This window comes from Octopus sinensis, linkage group LG7 (genome assembly GCF_006345805.1).
Source record: "Octopus sinensis linkage group LG7, ASM634580v1, whole genome shotgun sequence".
NCBI classification, from domain to species: Eukaryota; Metazoa; Mollusca; class Cephalopoda; order Octopoda; family Octopodidae; genus Octopus; species Octopus sinensis.
In genome coordinates, this window is record NC_043003.1 from 1,854,801 (window position 1) to 1,874,800 (window position 20,000).

The 20,000-nt window shown below is 36.2% G+C and overlaps 3 protein-coding genes across 4 annotated transcripts in view; 1 reads left to right on the top strand and 2 right to left on the bottom strand.

Moving 5' to 3' along the window:
* The window catches only part of LOC115214038 (myotrophin), a 40,985-nt gene extending 35,980 nt beyond the window's left edge, over nucleotides 1-5,005 (bottom strand). The window contains exon 1 of the mRNA XM_029783061.2: nucleotides 4,825-5,005. Coding sequence (XP_029638921.1) covers nucleotides 4,825-4,893 — 69 coding nt within the window. The 5' untranslated portion in view covers nucleotides 4,894-5,005. The remainder of the gene's footprint in view (nucleotides 1-4,824) is intronic.
* A 268-nt stretch (nucleotides 5,006-5,273) lies between these two features.
* Nucleotides 5,274-6,457, top strand: LOC115214100 (glucosamine-6-phosphate isomerase 1). The gene has a single exon (XM_029783154.2). The coding sequence runs from the start codon at nucleotides 5,402-5,404 to the stop codon at nucleotides 6,209-6,211; it is 810 nt and encodes a 269-aa protein (XP_029639014.1). The 5' UTR covers nucleotides 5,274-5,401; the 3' UTR covers nucleotides 6,212-6,457.
* A 6,458-nt stretch (nucleotides 6,458-12,915) lies between these two features.
* Nucleotides 12,916-20,000, bottom strand: part of LOC115214102 (transmembrane protein 186) — a 24,150-nt gene continuing 17,065 nt past the window's right edge. For both annotated transcript variants that reach the window (XM_029783155.2, XM_036504446.1), the window contains exon 2: nucleotides 12,916-13,803. In XM_029783155.2, coding sequence (XP_029639015.1) covers nucleotides 13,008-13,733 — 726 coding nt within the window. In that variant the 5' untranslated portion in view covers nucleotides 13,734-13,803 and the 3' untranslated portion in view covers nucleotides 12,916-13,007. The remainder of the gene's footprint in view (nucleotides 13,804-20,000) is intronic.

The following is a 20,000-nucleotide window of genomic DNA, read 5'->3' on the forward strand; positions in this document are numbered from 1 at the left end:
TCACATTTTTGCCCTCAATCCTAACCCGTCTCCTTTTTCATTAAACTTCTCAGGAAACAGCCAGAAGAAAAAAAAAAGAAACGGGAAAAAAAAAAGACTAGTGAAAAGGGCACCAAACCGTAATTATGCCTAAAATTTTTATTGCTGAAATCTTAAAGAAAAACTGAAGTTAGTTAAAGTGAAAACGATAAAATAGCCACCAAGTTGTCACCAGATATACGAAGGAAGCTAGTAAAAACATGAAGAGATTAGAAATAGTTTTCAGCATTTGATAAACATTAAAACACGCCTCCCAAATTCAGCAGAGTACAATCAGGAAAACAGTTTTTCGTTCATTAAAGGAAAATTAGCTTACGGGAGGCCTTCCTCACTTTGCATATCGAACCCGTTATAATTTTTTTGAGCCATTTTTTTTTTTTCTATGTCCATTCCCTTTTGTTACCATATCGCTATGGAGATATACTGGCTTTATTTCAATTAATTTTGAAATAAAGTAGGATTTAGTGAAATAACCGTCATTATCAAGCTGGAACATAAAGAGAAATTTTAGTGGAACCTTTAAAATCAGAACATTTTCAAAAAGAAGTTTGCATCATAGAAGCAGGAAAGGGTCTCTGGCGAGTTGGTCCTCGCCGACAACGTCCGCTAATGAAAAGAATTGACTTTGAATCTCTCGCTTCTTGTGGGTACTTTGAAAGAAAACTGAATGAAGAAGCTGCCAGAGAGATCTCTCAATGAGAACACAAAAGAATGGTTGTGCTCAGCTAAATGTCTTTTAATGCTGTTCTAGGAGTCGTCGTGCCAGAGAATGAAATGCCAGCACGTTAATGAACTGAAAGTTAAAAATAGGTTATTCTTCCAAAAGCAAAGCAAATTGCATTCTACGGCATTTACCATTTAAACAAGACACAAAACGAATTCGTATCATGTGCGAGGATAGAAGCGAAAACTAACAAAAGCACGAAGCTTTTGCAGCTGTTATTCTCTGCCAACAAAATGTTTTCACAGTTTTACAATCGTCGCATAAATGTTTATGTGGTTGTGATATTTTAGCCCTGAGTCAATCAGACTAGGTCAAATCAGGATCAACCAGTCTTTATTTTCGATACATGTTCTACCGAACACTACATTAATATACACAAACACATTGGTTTTAAAGTCAGGAGGAGGAAGATGTGATTCGACAGAGATTTGATTGTTATTTGAAGTGGCTCAAGCAGTCATCAATGCTGTTAATTACCAAGTAGGTGGAGTGTCCAAAAACAAACGATGTGGTCCGACTAAGCACACCATAGTATTTACAATTATCTCTTCAGCTTCCTTGACTTTTAAATAAAAAGACTGCTGTGTGGCAGAATTAAAAAAGCATTAGATTAATATATGGTAGAGAGAGAAAACAAAATATGTATTGTCTTTTTGTCTCTCTTTGTTATAAGGTCACATTTTTCCCCACTAAATGTGAAGTAGCATTATCCATACAAACAAAAAACAACTTAGTATATGTGACATTAACTTTCAAATACTAGTGAAACAAGCGAAAAACTAGCGAAGTTTAAGATATTTAAAGTTAAGAAGAAGGAAGATGGTTATAGAAGAGGTGCAGGAAAAACCGGTGACTATGACGGTTGGTGTGCTAGAAATAGCAGTAAAAATCTTCAAATGACATGCAACCGATTTTAATAGATTAAACACATTTCATGTGGACCTGATAAAAAGAAACAAACGAGATGGTCACAGACAAAATACCTTCGATCATAAATCTGCTCAACCGTGGATAACATTGTCCCCTGAACAATGATAAAAGTGCAAGCATGTAACACTAATTGATGTTATTTCAATTATATTTCGTTAGTCTAAAATAAATTCTCACTTCCATTCGAACTCAAAACTACAGGACCCCCTCCCCAAAAAAAAAAAAAACATCGTGGTAATTATTTTTAGAAAGTTCGTAAATCGAATAGAAATAAACGAAATCAATAATCAATCGGAGTTACTGAATGATTGATGAAAGTGAAAGCAGAACCATAAACAGAAGGGTGACGATAACTTTTGTTTAGAAAAGTCTTTAATTTGATGACTAACGTTGTAATAAAGAATATAATTACTTCCTTGAAATAGAGAAGACTCTCAATGCGAAAGCAACGATGTCTCAGGCGGCTGCCTTCTCAACGACAACCATTTCGGTAATTCCAGGCACAGCCTCAATAAACCGGATCCTGCTTATCTTTCACCTGCGTCATTAAATTGCTATTAATTTTATCCTAATTAGAATTTCTCTTTGCATTAAATATGTCTCCACTTCAAAGTTAGAAGTGACTAGGAAGTAACGAAATGGAAATAGTCAGCCGAATACCATTCTAAATGCTAAATAAATTTTAAAGAATTTAAAAAGAATGAGGCGCCCATTTTGGGTTTAAGTAGATGAAGGAGCGATCATTCCGTGACCAGATTTACAAACTTTAGTTGGGAAATATCGGTAGTTGCGGCCGAAAGCGAAGGCTTTATAATAATACAGAACATAGGAAATAAGGGTTAAATAAAAGTCCGGAAAGGAGCAGAGACGTTTAGGAGTAACTTGTGAGAATGATTTGGACAGGTAAAAATTTAAGATATAAATGAGAATGGCAATGGACAGGTAAAGGTTTAAGATATAAATGAGAATGGCAATGGAGCAATGTTGCCGTGTAACATTACGATTTTCACTTAATCTGAAGACTTGCCATTATTATTAATTCTTACCGGTTACTTTTGGCGATTACTTATTCCGTTCTCAACTGAACCAATTTTTAACTTTCATTTCTTATTAAAAGACCTCTAGTTATCAATGTTGTGTTTGTTTACTTTCCACATTCCGACCTAAAATAGTGATTCGCCCTGAAAATTAACTCCTCTCCTAACACAATCCTAAATAACAGTCTGTCAGTCTCTGAAGGTACTTTTGTTGCAAGAATGTCGTTTATTTACACAACGTACGACATATTGAAAGGTGAATCATCACATCCGCCCAATTAGCATTCGTGAAGAAACCAGATATTTTGCTCAAATTGGTGTAAATTTGTCAGAATTGTGGCCATTAAAAATGAAAGTTGTTTCTCAGCTTTGTCAAACTAAAAGCAAGTTGACAAAAAACATTTAAAATCTGGGTGAATGTTGTTGGCAGTTGTCCATATCATAAAACGGTTTCATAAATAATTTTTTTCTTTTACTTAAAAGTCATTTATTAAAGCAGTTGTTTGATTGAGATAAACCTTTTTGAATGCTGACACGGATTCTGTGAGAAATATCAGAGAAAATGAAAATTTAACAAAACCAGAACAGTTACAAATTGATATTCTTGAAGAATATGTTTGTCGTTGATTTCAGAGTGATCTGATAGTTATCAATGGAATCAATCCAGAGAGATATGAACATCTTCTGGTGGAATTAGACGAAACAAAAAATATTTCTATAGAAAATATAGAAGAGGCCGATGGAGAAAAGTCACTGAAGGTGTTTAGTTTGGAGGAAATGCAAAAAGAAAGAAAAAGTTTCCTCGAACAAGCATCGGATAAAATAGACATATTTTTAAGGAAATAAAATATATTCTTACATATGTTGTTCAATATGATGGATTAGAATCCTTATTTGACAACTATTATAGAGAACCAGAGTTAGGATTTGGCCAATCCTTCTAACTGCCAGACACAAGGTAGAGTCGTTTTGGTCTAATGCCAAGGAAAGATTGAAGTAGGTGAATGGTACAACTAAAGAACTTTTCAATAGTTATTCGAAAAAAAAAAAACACTGAGAGATGGTGAAATGAGAAGAGAGGTGGTCGAGGGTTTCAACAAGGTTAGCCTTGCCATTTCTGTTATGTTCTACATATTTCATAGATTTATTACCACAAATGACAATTGCTGAAAATTTCCTTTAATTTGTTTGGCATTATTATTGTTATAACAATAGTCATATGACAACATTGTTTTGCTTAAAATAATTAAGGCTAGAACATTATTATTATTAATTTGTGATGCAGAAAAACTCCACGATGAGGGTCCTTAATATAAAAGATAGAAATAAATTGCTTATTCTCGTATTTGAATCCATAAAAAATATTAACTGAATATTTTCTATTATTTTTACATCGCGATGAAGCTTCTTTGCTATCACTAGCTCCGCTAGAAATCGCTGTTAAACCTCTTCCTCAGATATCCATCTATTAAAATAGTGTGGATGTATAAAATACTGGAAAATGCCTGGATGTGAGAAAGAAAACTAGTAAACGGTACGTCCACCCCCAATACCCAGCTCATTAAATCTGTTATAAGCTTGTCGCTAATAATTAAGATTAATAATGTATAAATCACTCTCGCACTCAAATGGATATTTTCATTCGATGGTTAATTAATTTGTTCTAATCAAGATAGATTTCAGAGTCTCCTAAAACGACGGAAGGAGATGTTTTATGCCGTTCTTAGAAAAACATAGAATATAATCGCCAAAATTCGCTTCAATTAAGAAGCGAGGTGCGCGATGATACGGTTTCGAGGTAAAGGCATGAACATCACATCGTGTCATAAGGCAGGGTACAGAGTCGGGTGGAAAGAGGAGCACGGGGTGGTTATAGAGAACTAATTCTAATTACACGAGAGACAGAGAGAAAGACTAATGAATGTTGCGAAGAGATGTTAAGGGGTGGAATATTCTCGTGTAATGGTGCGAGTGATGTTGAGAGAAAGAGGAAAAAGCAATTGGCTGGGGTGAGACATAAGGGTGGATTGTTAGTCATCTCATAGCAAACCGGGTATTTTGAGTAAAATGTGCAGCTGAGCAGCAACAACAAACCTGTTTTTCGAATATTTCTTGCACCACATTTAAATCTCCGTTTTTCACACCCCAAGCAAGATCGGTCATATTTGATACCAGTAATGTTGTTGTTGTTGGTGTTGTTGTTCTTCGTCTCGACTTGTTGCCGTCGTGAGAGGGACAAACGGAAACGGTGACCACCGACACCGAACGCACTTTTCTTAGCTTCCTTTTGATTCGTTCCTCTTTCAAAAATAAACCAATAGGAAAAGTTTTCTCATAACTTACATAATATTTTATACTTTATTGTGTTTTTGTATTAAAATTTTATTCGTTTCTACCTCAGATTATTCTGAATTTGTTAATTTTATATATTTTATTAATAAAACTAATTTTGATAGACAAATGTTATGTAAAATACTGAAAGTAGAAACACGAATGGAACTATAAAAGACGGGCTATTTTCTAAGTTGGACACCGTATAGCAATATAAAGAGTGGAATACTAAGGGAAGTAAGTCTCAGTCTTCGTCGTCGCACCTGACTTCATTCTTCTCCGTGAAATCGTCCCCGGTTTTCGTTAATTGACTCCTCTTCTGTGTTGTGAAGAAAGCACCATGCGTCTCGTTATCTTGGATACAAGCAATGATGTCAGCGAATGGGCTGCAAAATATATCAGGAGGAAAATTCTGGAATTTAAGCCAAGTGCTGAGCGCTATTTCACTCTTGGCCTGCCGACTGGGAGCACACCCCTCGGAACTTACAGACGACTAATTGAATTCTACAAAGCTGGTTGCATTTCTTTCAAGTATGTGAAAACCTTTAATATGGACGAATATGTTAATCTTCCCCGCGACCATCCAGAGAGCTATCATTCGTTTATGTGGAACAATTTTTTTAAACATATCGATATAGAGCCGAGCAATGCTCACATACTGGATGGCAATGCTCCTGACTTGGACACAGAATGCCGCGAGTTCGAAAAGAAGATAGCAGAAGCTGGTGGCATTCAACTTTTCGTTGGTGGAATCGGTCCTGACGGCCACATAGCCTTCAATGAACCTGGTTCCAGTTTGGTTTCTCGCACAAGGGTGAAAACCCTCGCGCAGGAAACGATATTAGCTAATGCTAGGTTCTTCGATGGAGATATCGAGAAAGTCCCAAACATGGCATTAACTGTTGGAGTCGGCACTGTAATGGACGCCAAGGATGTCCTGATATTGATTACAGGTGCACATAAAGCCCTCGCCCTGCACAAATCCGTAGAAGAAGGTATCAACCACATGTGGACCGTGTCTGCTTTCCAACAACATCCCAGCACGACTTTCGTTTGTGACGAAGACGCCACCTTGGAGCTGAAAGTGAAAACTGTCAAATATTTCAAAGGTCTCATGCAAATTCACAATAAATTAGTTGAAGATATCTAAACAATTCGGTTATCAAATGAGGCCACCTTCTTTAACAAGTCACAGGTTATCTTCCAATAATTCGACTGAGTCCGGACAATACTGCAAGTGGTTTATTTTCCTTGTTTTGCCTGAATTATGAAACTTGAAAATTTATCTTTACAATTTTATTTTCTAAACATTTTGTTTTCAAAGGAAAAAAAATTATTTTTCTATCGTATTACTCTGAAAATGTATATTACAGACCAATTTAAAAAAAATTAAAATGCTGTTACTTAGAAAATGTTTTAATTGCCTTTTATTAGGGACTTTGAACCCTTTTTGTTGTTGGGTTTCGGTTTTCTGAATTGTGTGCCTATGTATGTTGATATTTTTGTTTGCTTGCATTTTTTTGTATTTGTTTTACGTAAACAGATACAAAGAAACGTTGGTGTTTAGTTTTATTTCGTACTAAAATGCAGGATATTTTCCCACCCATCTCGCTCACCACATACATGCGTGAGCTTTTAGCGAAATAAATATCGATGTTAGGTTGCAATTTATTTACATTTGACGGATATTTGTCAAAATGTAAATAATTCCTCATCTCTTAAATATAGAACTGTAGGTTGCAATTGTTCTGAACACCAGTTCAACTCTAATCGAACGCCTTTCGGATAAAAAGTAGGCAATCTTTCGTTCGCGAGTTCTATCGAAGGATTGCCAAAAGGTATTCCAGTCATCACTCCCCTCTCAGATAACCAAGACGATCCAATTTCATTTTTTTAAAAGCCTTACAATAAGACCGCTTTCTTACTGAGTTCCACTTGAACGTAATATTGTAGGCTTCCCTTCAGTTTCATTCCATTTTAAAAATGCCCATTATGTATATATTGACTTGCAAATACTTTCGAATAGTTTGCATGGAGGGGAAATTTTGTATGTTTAAACACATTATACAAAAGCATTGTCATTTTATAAGATTTTGCTGGCAAATTTTAAATCGACAAACATTTGCATGAAAGAAAATAAATGGAGAACTTTCTAATACTTCCAAATCTTAAAACTCTATTGAAACCATTTGTGGGGAATTTTTTTTTTTTTTTCCTGGTCGCACATGACAAGGTTTAACGGAAATCCTCTCTTAATAAATTAGTTTCACTATTCCTCCACTTTTTTTTCTTCTTTTGTGCGAAAGTGAAGAATACGCACACCCAGTGTTTAGGGGTTTTGTTACGCCGAAAACTGGTGGTATACGTATTCCTTACCTGCGAAATTGCAGCGATTCAACTTGGAATTGAATTTTTGTGTGAAGATTAATTACAGAAAATATCTGCTTAACCATGCCTTTTCTTCCCGGTGACCAGCATGAGAGCGAACACTTCTTTCGTGGGTAAGTATTAGAACAGGTGGTTTCTATGGGGGAAAGATTTCTGAGGATTGAAAAGGGAGCAGATAAATTGTTTTAATAAAATTAACATGGTTGTTTTAAAATGTCCACAAAATTATAAGCGTGCAAACTGTTTTTCTCGTAAAAAGTGGGACGAGGGACACCAAAAACACCTAAAATTTCTATTGTGGGGTGGGATTTTGCAGTTAGAAGAAAAACAAAACCAAAAACCTTGGACCTGCAGCAGGGGAGGTAATCGCGATTAAGCCATTTTACCCAGACAGAAACTTCAGTTCAGAAATTTCTCCTCAAACTTCTTATCGATGTACAAAACCGAGAATTTTAATTACTAAGAAATATTAAACGGAAAAAAAAGTTTTTCCAATAGTTCAAATATTTTATCAGTTCATGGCTAACAGAAATTGATCCAAACATTATGTATTCACGTGACATGCATTTGTCCTACTCTCTTGGTTCCTGATGTCTCTGATCCAATATTTTTTTTTTTCAGGTCGCCTTCATTCTTGGCCAACAAGCCTTTTAATTTTAATACAGTCCTTAATGCTTGCTTCCCTCTCTGATTCTTCCCCCGAATAATGGGTCTGAAATTGACAGACCCCTTCCAGAATTTAAGAAATTCTCTTGCATTTACATCATTCTTTTATTCACCCTGGTGTCGGGCAATTTAAAACCGTTTTAATGTTATTAAATAAGACTCCCCCTATTCTTTAAAATTTCTACAGGACTTCGCAGTATAACCGGCACCTTCTCCGCCTCTAAATAGATGAGTATCTTTCAGATTTGCGATTTCATTAAAAATTAAAAAAATAAAAGGGCAGGAAAACGCAACTATAACTATTGATCCTTCGACTATTTCGACAATCTTGGGTAAAGTTGAAGAACTCAATACATACTCGTCAGCAAAGACTTTGGAAAATGTCTTTTGCGTAAAGTTTTGTGAAAGTAAAAATTATACAATTATGGCATCTGATAAGGATATACCCACTTTTGCCGTAATTAAAAGTTCTTTTTGCCATTCAGAACTCCAAACATTGTTTAATAAAGTATTTACATTTATCATAATTTTACGGCTTCCCCTTATCTATTATAATATTACAGTAATGAGATCTCAGGTTCGATCCAGCAGCAAAGTATCTTAGGCAAAATTATTTTATTTTTACTATAATTCTTGAACTGATCTAAACCTTGTGAAATTGGGTGGATAGAGCTTAAATCAAGCTTTGCCGCACTGATTCCGCCTGAGAATTACGTTAATGTCTGCGGAATATTCAGTCACTTAGACGCTAATTTAGTGAGGAGTTTTGCTGATCGAACAATACTTATCGTCGAAATCAACGGAAATCCATTTACACACGTAATGGTGTAACAATTTTAAATTTTATTATTTTATTTTCCCAAAAGCTTGGAATTCGTTGGAGAGTGAATCGACAATGGTGGTCAGAGGATTTTTCAGAAATTCGGGTTGACGCCCCTCTTGAAAAATTCAAGGTTATCCTCTCTTACTTGCGCAAGTTTAGTTCTGGTCTGATAACAATTTACTGATAGCAAAAATAATTACAATGTTTAATTATGGCATTCCTACACAAATGTGCCCCACCAAATTTGTTTCCTCAAAACTTCCATAAAAATGGATATTATTTATTCTGATGAAATTTTCTAGAAATACGCTACAGAAATGTAGATTCCAATTATATCGGAATTTGTGAAAATTCATGCGAGTTGGCTCTGCTTCTTCATAACTTTCAGAAAAATTGGTATTTTTCTCAAAAATAATTTTCTACAAATACTTTTCAGAGTGCATAAATTACGATTGTATCGGAATTTAGTGTGTAAGAAAAAATAGTGAGCGTCCATATACTGACATACATCACAATATCTTTGGAAATTTTATTTTATAGATATATCTGACGTATGTGTTCGAACCCATCAAATTTTTTTTCATTCATATCAAATTCCCATATAATCTCTGGATGATGATTATTGGATATTTCATTAAAAAAAAAAACTCGTTTTTCTGTAAGTTATGAGTAAAGAAAGCTGCCTCGTGTGAATTTTCCGAACCTCCTCACCATCGGGGAAAGAATTTTCGCCACATATTCCGATATAATCAGAATCTACCCCATCTGAAGTGCATTTATAGAAAACCTCATTAAAAAATATCCATTTCTTGGAAGTTAAGAGGGAAGAAACGTGTAGGAATGCCATAATTGTATTTTCCACGCACGCACGATGTTGGATCTCTGACTGATTCGAGCAGTTTCCATTCTGAGTTAATCCCTCAGGAGTTGAGAACCATTCCTAGAAGCGGGGAGTCGCAGAAATGTTTGTGAAAATGGTTGTACAAAAATACATCGACCATAAAACACAGGCTGCAAAACGAAAACGAGTATTTCTCACCAAGAAATGCATGAAATGTTAATTATGTCTCGTTCAATATCTTTTTTTTTTTTCATAAATTATGGATGTTTGTTTATTTTTTAAATATTAAAGAGTTGCATAGTTTTATTGATTCACCAAAACGGGTCACGATGGTAAAAAGTTTAACAACTGGTTTACTTGAGAGCTGTATTTCTACTTTTTTTTTTTCTTAACGACCATCCTGATAACAGGTTAAATATATTTTGTGGGTTGAATGTATAAAAAGGATGAAATTGAATAATTCTATAGGGGTTGTTTAACTTCAGGTCAGCAGTGGTCCAGCCCATGAAACTCGTTTTTTCTTCCTTTTATTTTATTTTTCTTGTAGCCAAAATTTATCCAGAATAGGGACGTAACCAAGTAAAAAAAAGTCACAGAAGTTTTGTCTGGATCCCATAAATTAATTGATTCCCCCCACCCTCGTGACTTTATTATCGGTCACCTCCTGACCAGAGCAAATGAATGCTCTCCTTTCAATTTTAGCTAAAAACTATTACGGTGTTGAAACTTTGCGACCAAAACAAACCAGTGTTTTCTACTATTCAAGTTAATTTCTACTATGAAACGCAAACTTATTACTAATAATTATAACTCTAATGTACTGGAAAAGTTTATTTTATGACAGATCAAATAATATAACTTGTGTGTAGAGTTCGATGAACAATCGCAAGTGTATAAATAAGAGTTCCATTACGATTATCAATACGTAGCAACTAAATGCTTTCACTGGTGTTTAAACTAATTTCCACGTTAGTAAAATAAAACATAAGGCATCAAATAATTATACACATACAAAAATAATTTTTGTATTTGGTTAGCAGGATTCTTAATGTGAACTCGTGTTGGTGCGTGTGTTTATTATTAGCATAATGACCCTCCCGAAATACAAAAAAAAAAAAAAACGTGAATATTAATTGAAATGAAATCAATCTAATTATATAGAATTTAAAACGCCTTGTTTGCACCTATTTTGCTTCCTGACCCCGTGTTCATTTTGCATCGTCCCCTCTGTTTGTCCCTTGTGGCTTGAATAAAAATCCTTATTCTTTTTACAGCTGATGATGTTAATTATAATAATATCAATAAGGCAGCGAGCTGGCAGAATCGTTAGCATGCTGGGCAAAATACTTAACGGTATTCAGTCCATCTTGGCGTTCTGAGTTCAATTTTTGCCGAGGCTGACTTAGCCTTTCATTTTTTCGGGGTCAATTAAATAAGTACCAGTTATGCACTAGGGTCGATGTAATCGACTTAATCCCTTTGTTCTTGTTTGTCCCCTCTGTGGGCAATAAAAAATATAATAAAACTGTGTTTTTAACTTCTTTGCATACAAATGTTGTCGAGTGAAGCAGAAGGTGGCAGTTTGTCTTGTCTCGTTGAGGCTAGCAAATACAATCATTTATCAACTTTATGAATTTCGTTCAAAGCTGACAGTTGTCAGTAAGATAGTGAATGTTATCTAAACCAGCAGCACTCATATTTTAATCTCCATGGAAAGCATTTCAGGCGTTCCTCAGTGTTATCAATCTAAAGATTTGGGTGACTCACCAGACACCCTTTCAATCTAAAATGTTTTAATGGAGCTCTCGGGAGAGGTTGAAGCAACTTTTCTTTAATCATGATCATCATCGTTTAACGTCTGCTTTCCATGCTAGCATGGGTTGGACGGTTCAACCAGGGTCTGGGAAGCCAGAAAGCTGCACCAGGCTCCAGTCTTATCTGGCAGTGTTTCTACAGCTGGATGCCCTTCCTAATGCCAACCACTCCGTGAGTGTAGTGGGTGCTTTTTACGTGCCACCGGCACAGGGGCCAGTGGAGTTATTATTAATATAATTGCATAATGAATGCCATTGCTTTCGTTTACTTGTAAGTCTCAAATGCATGAAAGAAATCCAAATTTTGTCCCCAAATAATTAACAAGTATTTCTTTATTCCATTTCATAATGGTTTCTGGGAACAATGCCAGAAATTTTGAGGGGTAGGAGAGTAGTCAATACCATCGAGCCCTGTGCTTTATCTTTAACCCTTTCGTTACCAACCCGGCTGAAAATGCTTCTGGCTCTGTAGTACAAATGTCTTGTTTTCAAAAGTTCTTCCACCAAACCTTAGTCACAATTTATGTTCCTAACACTAGCTAAATGGTAACTAAGTTATTTTACTAAATTCTTTGTAATATTTAAAGTAATTGAAAGAAACACAGAACATCTCAAAATAAATACAGTAATGAAAGGGTTAACGACCCTGGAGAGATGACAGAGTTGATCTTGGAGTCTCAGAACACAAAGAACCTGAAGAAATACCAAAATGCAATTCTTTCAATGCTTTAATGACTCTGCCAAATCTCTTCCATTGCTTAATGAAGATGATCAATAGTTTTCTTTGTTAATTTCACTTTTTCTTCTTCCATGGTGAAACAACCGAACGTATTTGGCTTTTTCCCATGAATATCCCATTCATTACAATTCCATATGATTCATTGGTCAAGAATTGTCTTTATAAATTTTGGGGCCATTTTAGAAACAGATGCTCTGAGTAAGAATTTTATGAAAAAATAAAATCTAAGAAATTAAGAGAGAAAATTTGATTCTACACCTGTCTTGGGTTACCTGCTGCATCAGCAGTTTGATTTTGATCATCAACCATGTTTTACAAAAATTCTAGTATAATAGCAAAATCTATTCAAGAAATGGTTTCCTTGTCAGCTCTGGAACTCCATTGAGTTTGTGATTCTAAAGAGTTAAGCAGGAAAAGAAGAAATAAACTCAGACAACGAAAAATTACTATTGTTATAGGTCAGCAATTTTTTTTCATTAATTCTCTCTTGAATACAATTTAGCAATCAGTTATAAATGCAGAGTTGTACAACATTTAAGTGGAGGCACAATGGCCCAGAATTCTAATAAAATAAAATAAAATAATTTAATGATTCAGATGGTAGTGACAGTTTTATTCAAATATCCACTGAATACTCTTTTATTTACACAGTTACTAACTACCAACTTATAGACACTACTTTATGTCTCCTAGTACCAGCTGGAATTTCTCCATGTCCTTAATTCCTCCAAACTTAAGTACAAGGAAGAGTACTTCTTCATTATCATACTGCCGGAATTTCACAAAGATGTCATTCGGATTATCAGACATATCCGAAAGGGGTACAACGCTCTTCACATGGAGGAAGATGTCCTTACGACCTCCCCAGAACGTTAAGTGCGATACTTTGACTAAATCCTCAACACTGTTGTAGGCAATGATGCCAACGAGTCTCCGCAAATAGAAACTAAACACATACAGCATGGCACAGGCCACAATTGAATAAACAACAACATAATGACAAAGTTCCAGAGATAATTGGCCATTGCTGTGCATGGCATAGCAGAGTGGTACAGCAGCGACCGAAAAAGCCGTTTGGTATATTTTGAATCTTGACAACAGATGCATGTGTACGATGTAAGGGAAACGATAAATAACTTCAAATTTATGATTTAAAAGGCTTGCTTCATTACTGTAACCACAACAAGGCGACGGTGATGTCATTTGACTGTTTAGTGGCTTGTGAAGGAGTTTATTCAAGATGTAGGGTGTCCCACTAAACGCTTGGCGTTGGAAAAAATGGTGTTGGAAATTCTGAGACAGAGGAGCAGAAAATGGACACAGAAAATGAGATTGGAGCTTTGGAAAGTTTATTTTTAATATAACCGTGGACATTGTCCTTCTATAGAAGTGACCTAACATTTTCTCAAGTTTTGTTTCGACAGTTTTGAGTTAACGATCAGCTTTAACAGCAATTAAACGAACAATTCATCTGTAAAGAGAAAAAACAGTGAAAGGAAGAAAGAAAGAAACAAACAACAAATAATGAAAAGAAGTAAAAAGGCAAAAAGAAAGACAACAGCTTCAGACTGAATTTACATAATTCTAATATTGTTACTCTTGAGACAGGGATTGGCAATAGGATGATGCATGGGCGCGCACACACACGTATGTATTCATGTGTGTGTGTGTGTGTGTGTGTGTATGTACGTGTGTGTCATCATATATATATATATACACACATACATACATACATACACATCATCTATCATCCGGTTTCCACACTGGCATAGATACACACTGGAATACACACACACACACACACACACATATATATATATATATATACACACACACACACACACACACACACACATATTATTAAATGAATTATAGAGTGCTATTTCATTGTAATATGACACAATATAAAGCCGTTCCTAAGAGGTTCCCAGAGTATAAAGTTACAATATTTGACCGGATCGCAGACAGAAGATATTAAAGTAAGGACCTCATGACTAAACTTTAGTTGACTCTACCAAAATACCTATTTCAACGAAACTGAGTCAGTTGACTCATGACTCAGCTAATAGTTGCAAGGGACATTGTTGTTCAGACTGAAGATAGCTCTGATTGAATAGACATATGATCAAAGGGGTTCCAGCCATGCCCATCTCAACTTATTACTTTTTTTTTTATACATAGATACAGGCAGGGCTGTGTAATGAAAAAGTTTGTTTGCCAACAATATGGTCTTAGTTTCAGTTCTACTGCATGGCACCTTGGGCAAGTCCCTTCTACTACAGCCCTGGGACAGACCTATGCTTTATGAGTAAATTTCATAGATAGAAACTGAAAGAGTCTGACTGGCTCCAATGCCAGTGGCATGTAAAAAGCACCATTCGAGCGTGGCTGATGCCAGTACTGCCTGACTGGCCCTCGTGCTGGTGGCACGTAATAGGCATCCATTACACTCATGGAGTGGTTGGTATTAGGAAGGGCATCCAGCTGTAGAAACTTTGCTGGATTGGATTGATGCCTGGTGCAGCCTTCTGGCTTGCCAACACTCAGTCACACCGTTCAAGCCATGCCAGCATGGAAAGCTGATGTTAAACGATGATGATGATGATATATATATCATCATCATCATCATCATATATATAATATAAATAATATATATACATATATATATATATATACACACACACACACATGCATATGTAGGCACAGGACGTCATGAAATGTGTACAATAAAAATATACGAAGCATGAGTACATGGAACATGAATTTTTCTTTCGAACAACGAAAGACAGAAATGGAAAACAAGACAAATAACATAAGGAATGACCCTTCATCAGTTGTTGGCTGTTTTTCTAGTCTCGCATTTCGAGCATTTAACAACAATATATGTCTTAGATAAAACAGTTGCTCCCGCAAAGCAAATTAAATAATTTTTTTTTTTTTTTGTGGAGGGTCAAAATTTGTAACACAAACAGGACAGAGTATATATGTGTGTGTGTGTGTGATGGTCATTGTGTGTGTGTGTGTATATATATATACACACAGGAAGGGCTGCTAAACCTAAATGAAGTTATGTACATATATCTACGTACACATGTATATATATATATATATATATATATATATATATATATACACACATACACTGTTTTGATATCTTATGATGGTTATAAACAAATGTCATTCATTTCCAATATTCTGTGACAAGATGTCTGGCCATAGAGAAATATCATTTTGCTTGGAAACAGGGAATGGTTGGTGACAGGAAGGGCATCCGGCTGTAGCAAATCGGCCTCAAAATTCTGTCCAACTCATTCAAGCATGGACAAGTGGATGTTAAAAGCTTATTTATTCACATTGTTTCGAATGAATCAAGCATTATCTCATAGCCTGAAGAATTTAATGATGTAATTGTTTATTCTTAGAATGACATTGTAGGGTAGGTACGAGAGGTGGGATCTGGCCAGTTTGAATATAAAACAGGTTGAAGAATATTTTGAGCTGGTTTAAGTGCTGAAGGATTAAACTCCACTGTCTCCAACAAGAACGGACACACATAAAAGAACAGGAGAGATGGTCATTGTTGGAATGCTGCTGATCACAGGTCTGAGATTAAACAGCAGAAGCAGCCACAGCAGCTGCAACTGCCAGCGTTGCCAATCCAACAGGCTTCGGTCAGTATCTGCCAATCGAATCCACTCACAAGGCACTGGTCGGTCCAGAGTTATCTTTTCTTTTATTCCTTTACTTGTTTCTGTCATTTGACTGCGGCCATGCTGGATCACCACATTAAAGGATTTTAGTCAACCAGATCGACCCCAGGACTTTTGTTTATTTAAGCCTCGTACTTATTCTATCAATCTCTTTTGCCAAACTGCTAAGTTACAGTAAAGTAAACACGCCAACACCAGCTGTCAAGCAGTGGAGGGGGACAAACTTAGACACAAAGATACAATGACACACAGACATAGATATATATATATATAATTAAAATTATAAATTAGGGTATCTACGAGATACCACCATGCTGAAAATAGCAGCCATGAACTGACTCTATAGCTGCTATTTTCAGCATGGTGGTATCTCGTAGAAACCCTAACTTATAATTTTGATAATTATTACCTTTTGAAGGTTATTTTTTCCATGCTGACCACTTGATAAGTTTGTTGTTTTATTTTAAATTAACGATCTTATCCTTATTTATATTTATATATATATATATACATACATATATACACACACTAACAGTAACACCCATCGTGCTGATCAGGTTATTACTTTTACTGTTTCTCAGGCCGAGAAGCTAGAAAAATGGGTATATCATACAGAAGAATTGCTTTACAGAATCCAGTTGACCGCAATGGCACTGAACAGGCTAGAGGTCAAGTGGAACATCATTGGTCATGTACAAAAAGCATTGCATGTTGTGCATTTGTTTGGTGTTTGTTTTTTGACAGTATTTTTTTAGTAGACATTTTTTTTTTCTTGATCAGGAATATCATTAAGTAATAGTGAAATGAAATTACCAATGCTGTGTCCTGCTAGAGCTGAAATTCCGATGCTATGTTACAGGAATGGAAGGCAAGGTAACAGTAAATAATAGTGAAATGAAATTACAAATGCTGTTTCCAGTCAGTCAGATTTAGGTTTACTTGTACTGTGTATGTGTATTATATAAGAGAAAAACATGTAAGGAATGAAGCCAGTATGCTCCGCTGGATGTGTAGTGTCAGTGTGCATACTCGACAGAGTGTTGGTGCCTTGAGAGAAAAGTTGGACCTAAGAAGCATCAGATGTGGTGTGCAAGAGGGACGACTGCGCTGGTATGGTCATGTGGCGGGAATGGATGTGGATAGCTGTGTGAAAAAGTGCCATACCCTAGTGGTTGGGGGGAACCTGTGGAAGAGGTAGACCCAGGAAGACCTGATATGAGGTGGTGAAGCACGACCTTTGAACATTAGGCCTCCCTGAGGCAATGACCAGTGACTGAGACCTTTGGAAATATGCTGTGCTTGAGAAGACCTGGCAAGCCAAGTGAGCTCATAACCCATGGCCTATGCCAGGGGTGTAACCAGCCCACTTATGCATACCTTTCCTTCATTGGACACTAAACTCTGCTTGCGAAGACCTGTTGAGGCAAGTGAAATCGAAACCAAATTTGATGACATCACCGCATGACTGGCATCTGTGCTAGTGGAGTGCTAAGAGCACCATCGGAGCATGATCGATGCCAAGGCAGCTGACTGGCACACAAAAAGCATCATTCAAGCGTGATCGTTACAGGCATTACTGGCACTTGTGAAAAAAATATTCAAGCAAGGTCATTGCCAGTGCTGCTGGACCGGTGGTACATAAAAAACACCATTTGAGCATGGCCGTTGCCAGTACCACCTGACTGGCCCCTATGCCAGTGGCACATCAAAAGCACCCACTACACTCTTGGAGTGGTTGGCGTTAGGAAGGGCATCCAGCAGTAGAAACTCTGCCAGATCAGATTGGAGCCTGGTGCAGCCTCCTGGCTCACCAGTCCTCGGTCAAACCGTCCAACCCATGCTAGCATGGAAAGCGGACGTTAAACGATGATGATGATGATGATGATGATGATAGATATATACAACAGGCTTCTTTCAGTTTCTGTCTAACAAATCCACTGAGAAGGCCTTGGTTGGCCAAAGGCTATAGTAGAAGGCACAAGTGGGACTGAACCCGGAACCATGTGGTCAGGAAGCAAGCTTCTTACCACATAGCCTTGCCTGTGCCTATATTGTAGAATACATTTGCTCAAGGTGTCGCACTGTGGGACTGAACCTGAAACCATGTGGTTACAAAGTAAACCTCTTAATCACATGGCCATGCTTACACCTATTTCCCACACAGAAGGTAACAACTTGTACAACACTCACAACTCAGAAAATGCAGAAAGGAAACAAACGAACAAAAAAGGAAGCATTCCTGAGAAGTCTAAGAGTGTTTGTAACAAAGAAATGCAAAAAAAAAAACCATTAAAAATATCAGATTACATAGGATTTGGGCCCCCTCCCCCACAATATTTCTGTAATAAATCACAATAGATAACAAAGAACATGAAATAGTGTATGTGAAATGACAGATTGTACGGACATTTCCATGCAATGAAACTAAATGACACAATGTAAAAGCTTCGTTGGCCAAGTGGAAGGCATTTGTCATTGTCAGAGCAAGTTTTGACTCACAAGCAGATATGAAAATCCTCCCATCCAATACAAACAAATGGCTAAAAAGCGTTTTCTGTTTCTCTCCAACACTCAATCACTTGACAGGAAAACTGAATTTTGGTATGCAACCATAATATATGACAAGGTTTCTTAAATGTTTTTAGAATTCCACACTACCGTGTTAGCAGTGCTATTAAATCATTCTTGAAGCTTACCTCTACAGATTTCCCAGCAGCATATCCAATACTGTTTCACCTCTCTATATCAACAAGCTGTCAATAAACATGTTTATATATTCTGTGTATTTTGAAAGCATCCTGATGTAGTCCTTATAAGGTATTTAAAATGTGAAATTATATTTTAATGAAACATGTCTTGAATGGCACAACAGTGCAGAGTGGACTATAATAACTGTTATCCATAGTCTGATATGATATAATATTGCGGAATACAAAAATTCCTTCTTCTGATATCCGTAGGAATTGATCGAGCCACTGCTGTAATCGGTTTTCCAATGGTTATTTGGCATCCGATTTTAGCACATTTCTCTGATAGCTTGATTAACTCCCCAGTGGTTGTGAACTGGGCCCATGTGTAGGAGCACATTGTAGTCCCACACTGCATCGTTGTGCCATTCAAGTCATTTTATATTTCACAAACAATACACAATGCTTCAAGAGAACTACAATACTCCCCTATATTTTCATGTATGTTTTGTAATTAATAATCTTATTTGAGAAATGAAACAATTGTTGGTTAATATGTTGATTAATTAATAAATTAATTTGTATCCATTAGATCTCTCTGTTTTCTAACTCAATAAAAATGATATTCTATATAATATATTCATTGAAGGATTTTCTCTTCAAAATTTAATATATCAAACCAGTGCATCTTGGATAAATATCCCTATAAGAGGTTTCAATGTTCTCATTGTGTCTATATATACATGTGTATATATATATAATATATATATATATATATATATAGTTCAAATTTACAGAAAACAAAAGACGAAGACAGGTGAAGGAACAACAAGTAGGTGTATTAGTTTAACGCTTGGGAAGAACAGAAAAATCTTCGACATTTTGAGCCTATGCTCTTTGACAGAAAGGATTAAGAAAGAAAAAAAATAGAGTGAGAAAAAATGTGTAGGGATTAATGGTTCAACATGAAGAAATGACCATATATATATATATATATATATATATATATATGTCAGCACCCACTTCAACAGTGTGAATCATTCTATTGCAGATTTATCAGTGTGTGGCATGGCTTTGCCTTACAGACCCTGCTTCTCTTGGCACTACGTCCCCAACAAGTATGAATGAACATTTTCCCTTTCATCCTTTCACCCTTTTTAATCCTCCTCCCACCCTCTCCCTGCAACATTCTCATATTTACTTACCTCTACTCTCTCCACCACCCTTTTTCCTTCTCTTTTCTGAACGCCCTCTCCTACAACTTCTGTTTC

Bases quoted from the DNA above. Each gene is read 5' to 3' on its own strand.
- LOC115214100 (XM_029783154.2), top strand. From the start codon at position 5,402: ATGCGTCTCGTTATCTTGGATACAAGCAATGATGTCAGCGAATGGGCT.